This window comes from Neodiprion fabricii, chromosome 4 (genome assembly GCF_021155785.1).
Source record: "Neodiprion fabricii isolate iyNeoFabr1 chromosome 4, iyNeoFabr1.1, whole genome shotgun sequence".
NCBI classification, from domain to species: Eukaryota; Metazoa; Arthropoda; class Insecta; order Hymenoptera; family Diprionidae; genus Neodiprion; species Neodiprion fabricii.
In genome coordinates, this window is record NC_060242.1 from 40317743 (window position 1) to 40335680 (window position 17938).

Sequence of the window (17938 nt, forward strand, 5' to 3'; positions counted from 1 at the left end):
AAAAATAATGAAGGGGGGGGGGACAAAAAGTCCGTTCATTCATTACGCTTCAAGTCCACCGGTACCAGCATTTTACGTTCTATTGAAAAGAAAATTTTACTCTACGCGTAATTGCATGGAACTGAACTTATGAACCTATGCAATACGACACAGATATATTTGCCTTCGTCTATTTTTTGATACAAGCCCATCAGATTTGCACCAAAGCACAACTGATGTGCGATAAATAACGAATAGATATAATAGATAATATTTATTTTATCAGAATTTTGAAGCGCTGGAAGAGTCGATTTTTTAATGGACTTTGTTTTTATCAAACAACTTGATAACTTGTTCATGCTTTTAAAAACATGCCTCAATGTTGTTCGAAGAAGAAGTTTTAAAATGATGCGTCAATAAATTTGAATACAACTCAAGTTGTTTGTAATATCATTCTGATAATACACTTAACTATTCATCGACACTACTATCGATCGATTATTCGAGGTCAGGCTGATTTCTGCGTAAAGAAATTTTTGTCTTTCCAATATCGGACGTTCGGTAATCAATGTACACTGTTACCCATAATACTCCGCAACGTCAGCTATCTGCGCAGCAATCTTCAATATAAATTCTCATCGCTGCCATGAATTCTTTTTTTTTGTCGATTCGGTCAAACCTTGCTCGGCACAAGAGGAATTGCAGAGGGTTGAAAAAATCCGTAACAGTAGAATTTCTATCATGAATCATGTTTGCGAAAATAATGGAAGTCGTATAATGTGTAAGTCAATTTACCAATCGCAATAATTGAATATTTTACTTAACAACTACTATTATATTCATGCAGTGCGTGTGACTAAATAAAGTCCGGGTAAAAGTGCCAAGAGGATAGAATTTCCTTCCAATTTGTCGATGGAAACACGATTGGAATCGATTCAATCATACGTAAGTCTGTATATACAGCGTTTCACATCGTTGTAGCATTTTGGAGTACCGGTGGCTTTGAGTGTTCACTCCAGGATTCAAAGGCTGTAAGAAATTGTGATTCAGCTCGAAGCGAGACCGTTGATTCGTTTGGTCAAGTATGGAGAAATCGTAGATTGGTGAATTCGGATGTAGAAGAATGCAGGTGAGAAAACCTCAAATCTTCAGAAACGATGATCATATATTTTAACATATTTAATACGTAACAACTACTTAAGTTTGTAATCATAGATTGATGTTTCACTCATTCAACAGGAAGTTCGAGTCATTCCGAGTCTGCATTCTAAGACAGCTGATAAGTTGCGAGCAAAAAACACCTTTGCACGTAACGACTGATATTCTGAATTTCACCAAGACAGAAATCGGCTGTGATAGTTTACTTCAGGCACAGGCGTCAGCACCAGTTACGGAAAAACATTTCACAAGGCCTTCAATCCGATTCCTCTAAAAGCCTGTAACCAGGACATGCTGTCATTTTTATCCAACTAATTTTTACTGCCTGCGCATTTTCAGCAGCTATACAGTGTAAATATTCTAACGAATCAATGTAAAGTGAGAAATAGAAGTTGTAGAATTTTTCTCTTCGATCTATTCTCTGCATTAAAATTCATCGCCCTCCAAAGTTGCTTTTCGCCTTTTAACTTGAAAGTAAACTTTGAGGGTAAACATTTTCTAGGCGTGTTTGGCGATTAGTTGCAAGTTGCGTTGGACTATATTGCCGGCTTACGAATGATTCGACACCTCAGAATTACTGACGGTGACTATCAATTTAGGAACAAACAACGATGACAAGAGATGGATACCTTTGGGTAATTCGGGATGCAACATGAATAGAGACTTGGCTCGTTAATTTCGCGGGATAGAAGCTTTCGAGGGCACGGCTATCGAATGCCTCGGGTTATAATCATAAGTATCCAACTTCATTATACATAGTGTTTATAGATCTAGCGGGAGACGGATAGAGTGAGATGGGCACTTACCGAAGTGAAAAGAAGATTGGAAGGTCGGGGTATAGAAACAAGCTCAAGGAAACTCATCAACATTGTCCGAAATAAAAAAGAACACAGCTCGCAAGCTCTGCTGCATCATTCTTTCAAGGAACTTACGCACTTGTATTTTCCTAATATTTCCAAATGCCGAAGGCTCTAATTTATGATGACTCGGCACTGTATGAGTTAATAATTAATAATTGGTACACGTATTCAAGGACCAAGCAACCAATTTTTTACGGCAAGTTCCACGGTTACTTTCGAACACAAGCATTCGAATAAATCGAAAACAAATTAACCGGATGACGGATGTATGGAATAACAAGTAGAAGTTTAGTTTCACTCTTACGTGATTTGCTAACTCCATTAATCGCAATCCCCGATAACTTGTTCCTAGAAACCCGGTGCAGTGGAACATTTGATTCGTAGAATTTGACGGCATATTCGCTCGCTTATCAACATCAGCCCGTGACGCGTGACCAGCTCTGAACCGTTTGTTGAATGAACTCGAGTCCCAGGGGTGAATAAATGTTTTATCTCGTCCCAGGCGGCCGGGTGTTTCATCCTGCGAGCTCCACATCCGGGAACCTCAATCACACCAGAGATACAGGCTTATCGTAGCTCGTGAGCGAAAAGCAATTGAGAGGAAAAGCAAAACTCCTTTCTGGCTTGTTCGCGAGAAAGAGATAGAGAGATTTCACCCAAGTTACGGTGGTTCGAATCACCCGGACTGACCCTCGTATTCATTTCGCGGCTGAGCATTGGCCCCTTCTTTCCAAACCCACAACATTTGAACCCTGCACGGGAAAATGTTTCGCCGCAATAATTCGTCTGAAATTTATTATTCCTGACTCCAGCGCAGCGGTCTGCGATCTTTTTCGGATTATTTGGCGACCCCGCGAATCTCGTTCCAACGAAACCTCCAGTCAATTTTACCGATACCTTTTTCCCGCGTATTCCGACACGGCAATCATTAATTCTCTCTTGAAGATCGAGTTGCCACATCCGGCGCTCTTGACTATCCCACCAAAGTTCACTGAAATTATGACCCACGTTTCGTCCAGGGTCAAATCAGTCACCAATCACCGAGTGAGCCCGACGAGTCTCACGGATTTTTGACAAGGGGATCTTCACTGTTATTTGTCTCCATTCACGCGGCACGTCGCTCTCTGAGATAAATGAAGCCTGTGACTTTTTAATCATCGTTGACTGACTTTCTTTTTTCATGGATAGAACCAGAGGTAACTATGGATGATCGAAGATTGTTACGAGAATTGACAGTTTCATGAAAAGGAAAATGTGAAAATAACCAGAGTAAATGGTTCAGAACCGTCAACATCTCGAGCTGCAAAATCGTAACAACGTCGAGGAGATGAGGATAAAAATTTTATTCTGATAATTGTCCTCTTCTGCGAATATCGTCGGATCCAAAGCTTTATCATTTTCCTGCGTTGCGTCAGTTCTCGGTAGCCTGTAATTCAATAACAGAACTGTTTTCGATCAACAAGTTTAAGTATCTCTGACCTACGGTCTCGGATCACTTTCTCGATGACGAACAGCAACATATAGTAGGTTGCTTCTGAATTTGCAATCACTCGGACACTGTACTTTAATCAAAGAGACAGTGAAACACGGACGGTGATTGAAAGTTCAACTCAACTGCCTCCCATGATTTACTGAACGAAAGTGCTGAGTACCTTGACCAATTTTTCTGAAAATAAAGATTCTTGATACTAGCCAGTTATCTTATTTGTATTTTTGGTAATAGTTCAACCGTCCTATTATAGAATTTCGCAGTATTCATTGAACAGTCACACCGATTCAATTCATGCCTGTGCTCTCCAGCAGTTGCAAAGTTGCGAGCAGCCGTCCTTTAAGGTTGTCAACGACATTGTCAATTATTACGAAGAAATAACAGGCTGTAAAAACTTATCGAATACACATACATCAGCTTATGATGCTTGTCCGAATATGGTCAAAGTACGGATCCTGACTGCTCAATGTTTTTTGTCACCAGATTTTGGTACTGACAATCAAACTTTATCCAATTACTCAATTGTGAATATTCTAATGCAGCTGTTTGACGTAAAAACAATAATAAATCTACAATTGGCAGACATGTAGCTAGCATATTGTAACGTTTTGAGACGTTTCAAAATAAACATGGATTCGCGAGCTTTTTTAGTGAGTCAAATTAAAGGCGCAAATAAAATTTTATGGAAAAGCTTTGATAGCAGAGAACGTGTTTCTAGTTTAAAGTCTGAAACAAGACTGTTTTTACAATAATGTTGGTTGACGCAGCAACCTTATTCTTTTTGAAGCCGTAAGAGGTTTCATCCTTTGTAAAAATATGAATAAACCAGAAAGGCACAATTCACTGTTTATAAACAATCATTTACTCTCCACGAACCAGTCATTGCTGTTATGAATATTTGTCCAAAACATTCATAGCGTAACAGAAGCGTGAGCGACTAATACTTATTTCTTCGAATTCGAGCAATGATAATTTAATACGTGCAATAATTCAAGAAATATTAACAGCGTTAATCGCGGTTCCACGTAATCACGTTTAGCGTTTAATATCACTGAGCTATATGTTAATACTTCCTTGAATTTATAATATTGATTAATGCTTGAAGGTTTTTTCCTCTACTGGCAACCGCAGGATAAGCAATCGGTAAAGTGTTTTGCTGTAGTTAAATTATATTTCATCATAGTTTTATCAGTGTCAAAAACCCGGGTCACTTGCTTCACGATAAACCGAAGTACACAAATTCTCCAGTCGCTATGGAATTCAGAGTTATTCTAATCTAATCTAATGAAAAATAAAGTCTAATTGCGTAAACTACGCAGCCCGTTTCACGCGGTTAAAGTTGTAAAGATATATACCTATATTCTTCAAAATGTAGTTCCTGGGTGCATTGGTATTCGTTATGGCTGTTGGTGAGTTGTTCGAATCAAATAAGCTCACACGAACTTATTCATCAATCTATCCGATCAGAAAATTAAAGAACCGCACGAGCTTCGCTTCTGTGAGATTTCAGTTTCAATCCAAGAAGCGGATCGATGATCCAGTTGTTTTAACGAATAGTTTTACTCGACGATCATCCTTTGCCACATTTCGATGGCAGTATGGAAGAACGTGACGTCTTGAATAGTGAAGGAAGAACGTGACATCTCGACCGAGGTGAAATTTTTCATTGATACGACACTGGAAATTCGGATGTGTGAATTATGAGAAGATTTTTTTCCAACAGAGTCCAATTTTCCAATTGTTTCGATCATTTTCTCATTTATTTAGCCTTCGTAATGAAGAACCAGAAACTTTCACATACAATCGAACAAACAAATATCCTTCAATTCTAACATATTAATTACACTGAAATTTTCAATTCATTAAACGAAGACAAAAGAAGAGAAAAGAAGAGAACAATGGACGTCGTGCCTTGTGTGAGTGTATTCAATGTCTGTTGCAAGTGAGGAAAAAAAAAATAAAAATTCTTGTGTTTTGCTGAGATATGATCGTAATATTCTCAGGTCATTTGCTGTTTACATATTTATTCACTTTGGAATCATTTGGATTCACCCGTATTTAGATATTTACAGCGTTTTTGGTTTTTTTCAGCATTTTGGACGGTGCGTGGCTTTGATTGCTTACTCAAAAAAAATACAGCCGTAAGTTCTTGTGTCGCAGGGCTTTCCAGTCCAGGCGATTCGGTTGCCGTTCGTACCGTTGACGAAATTGGCGAACCGTGGAGTTATCCATCACCGGGTCTAAACTCGGGACAATGCAGGTTGGCAAAAGTTAGATTTTTGGAAAATGTGGAAAAGTTCTACTACTCGGGTTTTTGCACATATACTTTAACCGCAAATCAATTAATCAATCACGGATTTTTGATTCAACAGGAAGTTTGAGACATTCCAGAACTGCTTACTCGGACAATTGAGAACGTGCAAGAGGAAAACACCTTTCGATGTAGCGAACGACTTGCTCAATTTCGAGAAAACAGCAACTGTCTGTGATAATTTACTAGCAACGGAGGCGTAATGGGGGAGAGTGAGATCATGGGGTGAAGTAACCTTGTTAGGCTTTACTCGACGTTTACTATGAAAAATCATAAAACTGAAGAAACATTCATCAAAGTAGGATTGTATGGAATAAATTATGTAAAATGTCACCTTCGTTCCTATAAAAAAAATTGTCAGGAGTAATTTTGATATGATTTTTTTGTAAGAAATACCCGAATACTTATACATCATGTATAGCGTACGAATTCACGCATAGACGGAGGAAAATGATCCGTGCGAATCAATCGACTATGATCATTCGTGGCACATTTCTAATAAACGTGTGTATTCGTGAATAGAAAATGTCTCGACATGAATATTTCAAGTATTTTCAATAAGTAGCTTTAAATTCTGATAACCTAATCTTGGTGGTGAAAATCCAATTTAAGATCTATGGAATGAAACATTTCATTTCGTACACTTGAACATGACTCCTGTATGAAAGCGAGTATTTCGAATTCAGAGCAACAGACTAGATACAAGACATAATAAGTGAAAAGATATGGGTACGAAAATACAAGACTCTTCTGACAGGGTATATTTTCAAAACTAAAATCTTCGAGGCGATTCTGAGTCGCTTATTCCGGATCGAGGGGTCGGTAGAGAAATCCTCAGGATAACTTAAGAGGAAGAAGGTGGGAAAGATTTGGCGGTCGAGTGTGTATAATCAAGGGCGAGAGAGAGCGAGAGAGACAGGGGAGGATATACAGGAAGCCGACAAATAACTCGGACTGTTCTCTGCTCTGCAGATGCGTCGGCAAATCCGGTTTCGAGGTAAAATCAAGTGCTCGTAACGCACCCGCTGTTGTGCGAATTTCGCGCTGAGTCGCGTCAGCCAGAGAATCCGATTTAATGAACCCGCGACAAGACTCGCGCGTCGATATGTCGCGGTCAGATTTGTGAAACAGTTTTCTGCCGTCGTTCCCCTTCCTTTCTCACCGATAAACCCGTTATCAGCTAAAAACCATCCTGACACGAATCTGATGGCCAAAGTTTGCAAAGTTTAATAACGAATTAGCGGTGGGGAAAGAATTTAATTCTCTCGTCGCTGCGTTAGTACACGGAATAAAACTGCAGCGTTATACGAAACTTGACACGATTTTTCAATTACTCACATTTTTGTTTCAGCGATGCGTTGTCAAGGCCGGCAACAAGTTTTGCTTAAGTATGAAGCTTGTAATGATTCAAATATAATCGCTCATTGTACACGGCACGATCGGATGAGGTTAGACCCAGGGAGTGGGGCACTTGGTCGCAAATTTAAAGAGAAAATTAGGTGACTTGGTCTACGTCTCTCCAGGAGGAAGGAGGTGCGGAGGTTTTCCTCTCTGAAAAGAAATCGTAATCGATCCAAAATCGACCAATTAAAAATAATAAGGTGAATCTAAACTACGAGGACATACCTATTAAATTGAAAATTAAACACTCCAAAACCCAAGCCCAAATTTAAAACGAGAGGATATAGATCGAGAAATAATAAAAGTGCAATGAACAAATATAGTGCCTTGACGAAAGACGGTTATTAAAAATTATTTATAATCCCAAGCATATCCACCAGTTTTAACCGTATACACTGTTTTAAACCATATACACCTAGAATGAATGAATTGTGGAATGGATGAATGAATGAATTTTAAACCTAATGACGGCTCATGCGTGGATATATTTATAAATAAATTAAAGTTTTCACTCTACTACTCATGGTTTATAAAAGATTTTTAATATTGATTTCGAATAATTTTCAATTTTCAAATAATCTTATAATACCTCGATCGAAGAACACGAGTACATGCATTTCACGTGAAATGTTGTGGAGTAATACGATTCTGCGTCTCTGTAATTCGCAATCCACAAGTCTGACATTTCGTAGAACTCGCAGCGTCGACACTAACTGCATATTTTACGTACAGTTTACGTGTAGCGATAAGACAGAAAACGTTTTAATTCGAATGTACGAGGAAAAACTTTGGCGACATCGGGTGATGTTGCCGGAGATCAAGCGAACATTCACTTGGCTGTTAATCCGATGCCCTGTACTCTGATAATAGGACAGGTCAAACCTGTATCTTCGTTGAAACTGCTAGCCGTCAGGTTTGGATATCTTGACCTCTGTGTGGATTATACGATTAGCGTGTGTGTATAAAAGCTGGATACTCTTCAATTCAAAGTTCGTTATTGACTACAGTTCGACCACAGAAGAAGTTGGTCTCTGTTATTAAGATTCGTAACGACGTGAGTTTCAGTACTGAATTCGTGAGGCGTAGTCAAGCGTCTTACTTCTGGTTGTCACAATGAAGATTTTCGTTGCATTTTTATTCGTTCACCTGATTGCTGGTAAGCCAACTTGTGAAACTATACGGCAAGACAAGCAGACTTGAACTCGATCGAATTTAGCTTTAACTTCGACGTATAACTGTGCGATATAGTTTTGAGCATCTCAGAATCAAGTTACTGACAGTTCGAGCATCTAATCGGTTGAATACTATTTAAGTTTAAGCTGTCAACACTCCGTGATTCTTTACTAGCTAGTAAAATAAGCCGTTCCAATATTTAGTTGTTGTTCCACCTTCACCTGTGAGTCACTTTCATTTCGTAGACCATGTTTTGCTTTTGTTCCTATACGCTTTCCTCTGTTACAGGATTCTTATGTTCCGAGGCTGATAAACCGAAAAATACACGAAATACAGAGATACTTTTGGTAACGTACTTCGACATGCTGGGCGCTCTTTGTTTGGACCATTTGAATAATTATGATGAGGCCGTCAAGCAAGCCGTAATCGACAAGTGCAAGAAGAATGGTGGACCAAAGGCATTCGACGATGCCAAGGAAAGCCTGCTGAGCGTGCAAAATTCGATAGATTCCTTCATCAACGACACTATGCATCAGGTTCAGCTTGTCGGCTTAGAATCATGGAACGCGCAGGAACAGATACCGAGACTTTGTGACACGTTTATGACAATGTTGAACTCGACGAAGCTAGCTCTAAATTCAGTCAGACCTTGTCTGGACGAAGCGGAACGCGCGACTGCCAACATCATGTACAACATGAAATTTGCAGCTGCGGATTCCGTCTGCGGGAACAACGGAAGTAACCTTATTTGTAAGTTTATTTACTACACATATCGTATGCATGGATCTTTTTTGTGGATATCGAAATGCCCTCACAAACATATGCACGTAGTTATAAAACTAAACTGCACGCGATAGAGTGTATTAATCTAGCAATAAACCGACTCTACTACCGTCTTGGAGACCGAAAAATGTAAAAATGTACATGAAAAATATCACTTCTTGGTTGGTTCCGAACCGACGGCTCCGTGAAATTCGTTCCCGTGGATGCGGAATAAATCTTGAAGATACGCCACCGAAGGTTTAGATATGAAAATTGAGAAGGCGCAAAACGATTATGCATATCCACCAGGTTTCAACGTTTTCGAATTGTTTAACCTGTTGTAAATTGATGTAACGTTCCCTTTTTTTGTCCAAGCATTTTACACGGCTCGTGGATTTGAGTGTATCGCTAACCCTCCTTGGAGAGAATGTTCGGTACAAATGCCACCCCGCAATAATTCCACCGTCCTCACCGACGGCGCCCGGATTGCTGGTGCTCCATGGTCTTATGAAACATCCTATCCAAGCCTGAACGAATGCAAGTAAGTGAAAGATGAAAAATTATTGCCTTTATACTATACTCCAGTAGCATATGCTGCAGTGAAAGTTTTGCTCAACATTGACTGGTCATTATCATAAATCGACCTACAGGACTATGCGGACAATCAAAATCTGCACGGTCGAAAAATTGAGTGGATGCGAACAACCGGAACCTGCCAGTGTGGCGAATTCTGGATTTGCTGCTGTCGAAAAAGCAGCAGGCTGTGAAAACATACTCAATGCCGAAGCATCCTCTGCGGCCTGAGGATAAGATGATTGCAAAGGCTGTAGGAGGAAGGTGGGATCTTCCCCATTTCGCAAGATTTTCAATGTAGATTTAGTGCAGTATGCAGAACACGTGAAGTGATATTTTCATCGATGGGCTTGGAATCTTGTGGAATACTTTATTACACCGTCTATGTGTATGTAAAGGTATATATATATAAATATATATATATACGATAGGACCTCAACGGATAATGCATGATAAACATCAATTATTTTCTGACGATCGATATTCGCCATGAATCTTACCCTGAAACATCCCTCGATCATTTTGAGACGAAGAGCAGACTGCGCGTTACGACCGAGAAAGCAGGAATAACCCAGATGAGAAGCAGTGAGTTAAAACCGACGTGACGTGTCTCTTTGACGGAATTTCGTCATTTGAATTTCTTGGTATAGTTTATGACGTGAAGTTCACATCCCTCATCAAAAAACGATCCGTTAATTGAAAGGCCATAAAAACGGATGGGGCTGACTCTGAATTCTAGAGCTAATTTTCCATTTCACGTTGAGTCGAATGTCAAATAAAATCAACATGATACCGTGAATAGGTATTGAAGATAAGAAAATTTCACAAGCAGCGAACAATTTATTACGAAAATCGAGGAAAAATTATCTATAAGAAAATCGGTGAAAGCCTCAACGTCGACTACAGTTTGCATGAAATGCACCAGATGCGAATCGCCTGACGTGAATAACATGCGCTTTTCGAAGCTGGAAAGAATTCTCCGCACGTCCAGTCGCAGATTCACCTTCGGAATCTGAGCCGGCTGAACGGCCTAACTTCTAGTTCTTAACCCTGGTAAAATGATCCACGCAGACTTGATATTGATACCGGTCTTTTGCCGCCTGTTTTGTATTCCTTGGCAAATATCGAAAACTCGCAAATCACGAAAAGGTCGATATTTTACACCCTCGATGAAGCCTCGGGTCAATATTATATACTATACATAGGTATATTCGCTGTCTTGCAGACCAATGCGCGATATAGGAAGAGAGAAAAAATAAAAAAGAAACCGTGCAGAACATAGTAGGTACAGACAAGCATGCGTACATCGCTTGCGAATCGGAGTGCAGACGGAGAAATGAATCGTGTGAAACAAACGACTAAACGAGACACATTTCTTATAAGCGTGTGTATTCGTGTTTGGTAAAAGTTTCGATATAAATAGTTGAAGTCTTTTCAAAGAGTAGCTGCAAATTCTGATGACCGAATCTTGGTAGTGAGAATACAATTCGAGACGTATAGAATGAAACGTTTCATTTCATACATTTGAATATGGTCCCTACATGAAAGCAAGTATTTCGAATTCAGTCCAAAAAACTAGACACAAGATATGATAAGTGAAAAGATATGAATACGAAACTATGAATACTAGACTCTTCTAACAGAGTATAAATTCAAAACCGCAATCTTGGAGGCGATTGTGAGTCGCTCATTCGGGATCGAGGGGTCGGTAGAGAAATTTCAGCGGTAACTTGAGAGAAAGAAGGTATAAAATATTCGGCGGCCGAGCGAGTATCATCAAGGGGGAGAGATAGATAGATAGATGGATCGAGTTTATTATGCCATGACCCGCTTGGGCTTTAAGGGGAGATATACACCTAGAAGCCGTAAAAAAAGGTTCTATTTTAAAAATGTTTCAAAGAAAAGTAATCATCAATTTTAGATCAGAGTTTTTATTATCTAAAAGTACATACATTCAAATATATGTCAAATTTTTTTTATGTACAAATATCAAAAAGATACAAGGATATCGTGGGATTCTTGGAGGTCCTTGAAAAAATCGACGCACACGGTACCCACTGGCGTATCTTCAAAAATCATCTGAAAAAAAAAAAAGATTATTAAATAAGATACTATAATCTAGTACTTGTCATAGCCGATTTCAAAATTATTGGTTTTTAACAAAATGGCGGCCATTTGAATATAGGTAACGATTTTCGGGCCTTAAATGTGTAATTACTTTGGCTATAAAATGAAGAGTAAGTAACGAAAAAAAAAAATCCTATGACAAATACTAGGTAATATTATATAGAATGACCACAAAAAATTTCAAAGCAATCGGTACATTGGTTTTTGAGAAATTTTGGGTACCGCTTTGAAAAACGTAGTTTTGAGAAAAACACGTTTGAAATTTTAGGAATTAAAAAATCATGAAATTTTAAACTTACATGGAATCATCAATACCAGGCCCATAGTGTAGGTCTTCTACAGTCGACGGAATTCCCATTGCATCTAAAGCTTGTTGCCGACGACGAATTCGACCTTCTTAGGGGGGGAGCACTGTACAATTCTATCACAAAAGAAATCTAACGTTTCCAGTTCTCGGTTATAACTGCCTTATTTTTCGAAGAATTAATTTGCGATTTTCACCAAATATTCTAAGGACCTTAAACTTTCAGAAAATGTAAAAAAAAAAGAAATCGATTTTTTTCAATTTTCTAGGTGTATATCTCCCCTTAAGGCAAACAAAAAGGCGATCAGTGGAGGAACTTCAAAGATCGATGCAGGTAATGTTGATACATAGGTAGAGACATAGAATACGAGAACCGGATTGTACAATAGATCCAGTCATATTAGTATTACATCACAAAAGTATAACACAATAAAAAGGATATGTTACTGACCACCGGACCGGAAAGATAAAGTAAATAGATAGCTACCTAATAATAGATATACAGACTAGAGTTCGTAATCGTTCAAAATGATGAATGATTTATAGTTTAAAGAACCGACGGTAGGAATAAAATAACAGTGCACAATTGATAGATACAGGATAAGAATAGGTAGTACTAGAAAATATATGAAATAAATTAAGAGTAGTAATAAAATTGAGAATAACAATGAGAATAAACGTAAAACATAATAAAACGGAAATAGAAATACATTGAGAAGTAGTAGAGAGAGAGAGAGAGAGAGTGAGAGAGAGAGACGGTGGAGAATATACCGGAAGCCGACAAATAACTCGGACTGTCCTCTGCTCTGCAGATGCGTCGGCAAATCCGGTTTCGAGGCGAAATCAAGTGCTCGTAACGCATCCGCTGTTGTGCGAATTCCGCGCTGAGTGGCGTCAGCCGGAGAATCCGACCGAATGAACCCGCGACAAGACTCGCGCGTCGATATTTCGCGGTCAGATTCGTGAAACAGTTTTCTGCCGTCGTTCCCCTTCCCTTCTCACCGATAAACCCATTAACAGCTAAAAACCATCCCGACACGAATCTGATGGCCAAAGTTTGCAAAGTTTAATAACGAATGAGCGGTGGGGAAAGAATTTAATTCTCTCGTCGCTGCGTTAGTACACGGAATAAAACTGCAGCGTTATACGAAACTTGACACGATTTTTCAATTACTCACATTTTTGTTTCAGCGATGCGTTGTCAAGGCCGGCAACAAGTTTTGCTTAAGTATGAAGCTTGTAATGATTCAAATATAATCGCTCATTGTACACGGCACGATCGGATGAGGTTAGACCCAGGGAGTGGGGCACTTGGTCGCAAATTTAAAGAGAAAATTAGGTGACTTGGTCTACGTCTCTCCAGGAGGAAGGAGGTGCGGAGGTTTTCCTCTCTGAAAAGAAATCGTAATCGATCCAAAATCGACCAATTAAAAATAATAAAGTGAATCTAAACTACGAGGACATACCTATTAATTTGAAAATTAAACACTCCAAAACCCAAGCCCAAATTTAAAACGAGAGGATATAGATCGAGAAATAATAAAAGTGCAATGAACAAATATAGTGCCTTGACGAAAGACGGTTATTAACAATTATTTATAATCCCAAGCATATCCACCAGTTTTAACCGTATACACTGTTTTAAACCATATACACCTAGAATGAATGAATTGTGGAATGGATGAATGAATGAATTTTAAACCCAATGACGGCTCATGCGTGGATATATTTATAAATAAATTAAAGTTTTCACTCTACTACTCATAGTTTATAAAAGATTTTTAATATTGATGTCGAAGAATTTGTAATTTTCAAATAATCTTATAATACCTCGATCGAAGAACACGAGTACATGCATTTCACGTGGAATGTTGTGGAGTAACACGATTCTGCATCTCTGTGATTTGCAATCCATAAGTCTGACATTTTGTAAAACACGCATCGCCGACACTAACTGTATATTTTACGTATAGTTTATGTGTAGCGATGAGACAGAAAACGTTTTAATTTGAATGTACGAGAAAGAACTTTGGCCACATCGGATGATGTTGCCGGAGATCAACCGAACATTAACTTGGCTATTAACCCAATGCCCTGTACTTTGATAATAGCACAGGTCAAGGCTGTATCTTCGTTGAAACTGCTAGCCGTCAGGTTTGGATATCTTGACCTCTGTGTGGATTATACGATTAGCGTGTATGTATAAAAGCTGGTTACTCTTCAATTCAAAGTTCGTTATTGACTAGAGTTCGACCAAAGAAGAAGTTGGTCTCGGTTTTTAAGATTCGTTACGACGTGAGTTTCAGTACTGAATTCGTAAGGCGTAGTCAAGAGTCTTACTCCTGGTTTTCACAATGAAGATTTTCGTTGCATTTTTATTCGTTCACCTGATTGCTGGTAAGCCAACTTGTGAAACTATACGGCAAGACAAGTAGACTTAAACTTGATCGAATTTAGCCGCAACTTCGACGTATAACTGTGCGATATAGTTTTGAGCATCTCAGAATCAAGTTACTGACGGTTCTAGCATCTAATCTATTGAATACTATTCAAGTTTAAGTTATCAACATTCGTGATTTTTTACTAGCCAGTAAAATAAGCCGTTCCAATATTTGGTTGTTGTTCCACCTTCACCTGTGATTCACTTTCATTTCGTAGACCATGTTTTGCTTTTGTTCCTGTACGCTTTCCTCTGTTACAGGAATCTTATGTTCCGAGGCTGATAAAGCGAAAAATACACGAAATCCAGAGATGCTTTTGGAAACGTACATCGACATGCTGAGAGCTCTTCGTTTAAACCATTTGAATAATTATGATGAGGCCGTCAAGCAAGCCGTAATCGACAAGTGCAAGAAGAATGGTGGACCAAAGGCATTCGACGATGCCAAGGAAAGCCTGCTGAGCCTGCAAAATTCGATAGATTCCTTGGTCAACGACACTATAAATCAGGCTCTGCTTGTCGGCTTAGAATCATGGAACGCGCAGGAACAGATACCGAGACTTTGTGACACGTTTATGACTGTGTTGAACTCGACGAAGCTAGCTCTAAATTCAGTCAGTCCTTGTCTGGACGAAGCGGAACGCGCGACTGCCAACATCATGTACAACATGAGATTTGCAGCTGCGGATTCCGTCTGCGGGAACAACGGAAGTAACCTCATTTGTAAGTTTATTTACTACACATATAGTATGCATGGATCTTTTTTGTGGATATCGAAATGCCCTCACAAACATATGCACGTAGTTATAAAACTAAACTGCACGCGATAGAGTGTATTAATCTAGCAATAAACCGACTCTACTACCGTCTTGGAAACCGGAAAATGTAAAAATGTACATGAAAAATATCACTTCTTGGTTGGTTCCGAACCTACGGCTCCGTGAAATTCGTTCCCGTGGATGCGGAATAAATCTTGAAGATACGCCACCGAAGGTTTAGATATAAAAATTGAGAAGGCGCAAAACGATTATGCATATCAACCAGGTTTCAACGTTTTCGAATTGTTTACCCTGTTGTAAATTAATGTAACGGAAAGAAGTTTGTGACCGGGAGGTAGATTGAAAATGAAAGGTTCGTCGAAGTTCCGGTCAGGAAGAAGAAGAATTTAATAGTTGAAAAACGTGAATATACAAAATCGACGTTTCGGCCGGGCCCTGCCGACCATCCTCAGGAAATAAAATAAAAAAATGACAACCGGTACATGCTTAGATGTTGTTAGTTGTACAACTAACAACATCTAAGCATGTACCGGTTGTCATTTTTTTATTTTATTTCCTGAGGATGGTCGGCAGGGCCCGGCCGAAACGTCGATTTTGTATATTCACGTTTTTCAACTATTAAATTCTTCTTCTTCCTGACCGGAACTTCGACGAACCTTTCATTTTCAATTAATGTAACGTTCTCTTTTTTTGTCCAAGCATTTTACACGGCTCGTGGATTTGAGTGTATCATTAGCCATTATCCCAGAAACTGTTCGGTACAAATGCCACCCCGCAATAATTCCACCGTCCTCACCGACGGCGTCCGGATTGCTGGTGCTCCATGGTCTTATGAAACATCCTATCCAAGCCTGAACGAATGCAAGTAAGTGAAAGATGAAAAATTATTGCCTTTATACTATACTCCAGTAGCATATGCTGCAGTGAAAGTTTTATCCAAAAATGACTTATCATTATCATAAATCGACCAACAGAAGTATTCGGACGGCCAAAATCTGCGCGGTCGAAAAATTGAGTGGATGCGAACAACCGGAACCTGCCAGTGTGGCGAATTCTGGATATGCTGCTGTCGAAAAAGCAGCAGGCTGTGAAAACATACTCAATGCCGAAGCATCCTCTGCGGCCTGAGGATAAGATGATTGCAAAGGCTGTAGGAGGAAGGTGGGATCTTCCCCATTTCGCAAGATTTTCAATGTAGATTTAGTGCAGTATGCAGAACACGTGAAGTGATATTTTCATCGATGGGCTTGGAATCTTGTGGAATACTTTATTAAACCGTCTATGTGTATGTAAAGGTATATATATATAAATATATATATATACGATAGGACCTCAACGGATAATGTATGATAAACATCAATTATTTTCTGACGATCGATATTCGCCATGAATCTTACCCTGAAACATCCCTCGATCATTTTGAGACGAAGAGCAGGATGCGCGTTACGACCGAGAAAGCAGGAATAACCCAGACGAGAAGCAGTGAGTTAAAACCGACGAGACGTGTCTCTTCGACGAAATTTCGTCATTCGAATTCCTTGGTATAGTTTATGACGTAAGCATCATATCCCGCATTGTAAAACGAACCGTAAATTGAGAGGCCATAAAACGGATGGGGCTGACTCTGAATTCTAGAGATAATTTTCCATTTCACGTTGAGTCGAATGTCAATTAAAATCAGCATGATACCGTGAATACGTATTGAACATAAGAAAATTTCACGAGCAGTGAACAATTTTTCATGAAAATCGGGGAAAAAGTATGTATAAGAAAATCGGTGAAAGCCTCAACGTCGACTACAGTTTGCATGAAATGCACCAGATGCGAATCGCCTGAGGTGAATATCTTGCGCTTTTCGAAGCTGGAAAGAATTCTCCGCACGTCCAGTCGCAGATTCACCTTCGGAATCTGAGCCGGCTGAACGGCCCAACTTCTAGTTCTTAACCCTGGTAAGACTATTCACGCAGACTTGATATTGATACCCGCCTTTTGCCGCCTTTTTTGTATTCCTTGGCAAATATACCGCCCGGATCGAAAACTCGCAAATCACGAAAAGGTCGATTTTTTAAACCCTCGATGAAGCCTCGGGTCAATATTATATGTATACCATACATAGGTATATTCGCTGTCTTGCAGACCGATGCGCGATATAGGAAGAGAGAAAAAACAAAAAGAAACCGTGCAGAACATAGTAGGTACAGACAAGTATGCGTACATCGCTTGCGAATCGGAGTGCAGACGGAGAAATGAATCGTGTGAAACAAACGACTAAACGATACACATTTCTTAAAAGCGTGTGTATTCGTGTTTGGTAAAAGTTTCGATATGAATAGTTGAAGTCTTTTCAAAGAGTAGCTGCAAATTCTGATGACCGAATCTTGGTAGTGAGAATACAATTCGAGACGCAGAGAATGAAACATTACATTTAATACATTTGAATATGTTCCCCACATGAAAGCAAGTATTTCGAATTCAGTCCAAAAAACTAGAGACAAGATATGATAAGTGAAAAGATATGAATACGAAAATATGAATACTAGACTCTTCTAACAGAGTATAATTTGAGAACCGCAATCTTGGAG

At 39.2% G+C, this 17938-nt stretch overlaps 2 protein-coding genes and 1 long non-coding RNA gene across 16 annotated transcripts in view; 1 reads left to right on the forward strand and 2 right to left on the reverse strand.

Moving 5' to 3' along the window:
* The window catches only part of LOC124181203 (pleckstrin homology domain-containing family G member 5), a 185482-nt gene that overhangs the window by 37006 nt on the left and 130538 nt on the right, over positions 1-17938 (reverse strand). The window lies entirely within an intron of this gene.
* LOC124181207 lies at positions 4747-16734 on the forward strand. 2 transcript variants are annotated; one of them, XM_046567535.1, is made up of 6 exons: positions 4747-4751; positions 8151-8157; positions 14472-14534; positions 14839-15300; positions 16056-16221; positions 16331-16734. In XM_046567535.1, exons 3-6 carry the CDS (start codon positions 14492-14494, stop codon positions 16482-16484), a joined length of 825 nt encoding a protein of 274 aa, XP_046423491.1. In that variant the 5' UTR covers positions 4747-4751; positions 8151-8157; positions 14472-14491; the 3' UTR covers positions 16485-16734. The 2 variants fall into 2 exon arrangements, with proteins under 2 accessions (XP_046423491.1, XP_046423490.1); XM_046567534.1 differs by lacking the exons at positions 4747-4751; positions 8151-8157; positions 14472-14534 and adding an exon at positions 8178-8354.
* On the reverse strand, positions 8752-14058 carry LOC124181211. The gene is made up of 3 exons (XR_006870415.1): positions 13968-14058; positions 13415-13528; positions 8752-8958 (listed from the first exon to the last, which is right to left on the reverse strand). It is a non-coding gene; the product is annotated as an uncharacterized LOC124181211 (long non-coding RNA).

What these genes read in the sequence shown, in the direction of transcription:
- LOC124181207 (XM_046567535.1), top strand. Translation starts at nt 14,492, where the DNA reads ATGAAGATTTTCGTTGCATTTTTATTCGTTCACCTGATTGCTG. An exon ending in CAACGGAAGTAACCTCATTT is followed by an intron (nt 15,301 to 16,055) that starts GTAAGTTTATTT and finishes TTTTTGTCCAAG; the next exon opens with CATTTTACACGGCTCGTGGA. An exon ending in CCAAGCCTGAACGAATGCAA is followed by an intron (nt 16,222 to 16,330) that starts GTAAGTGAAAGA and finishes ATCGACCAACAG; the next exon opens with AAGTATTCGGACGGCCAAAA.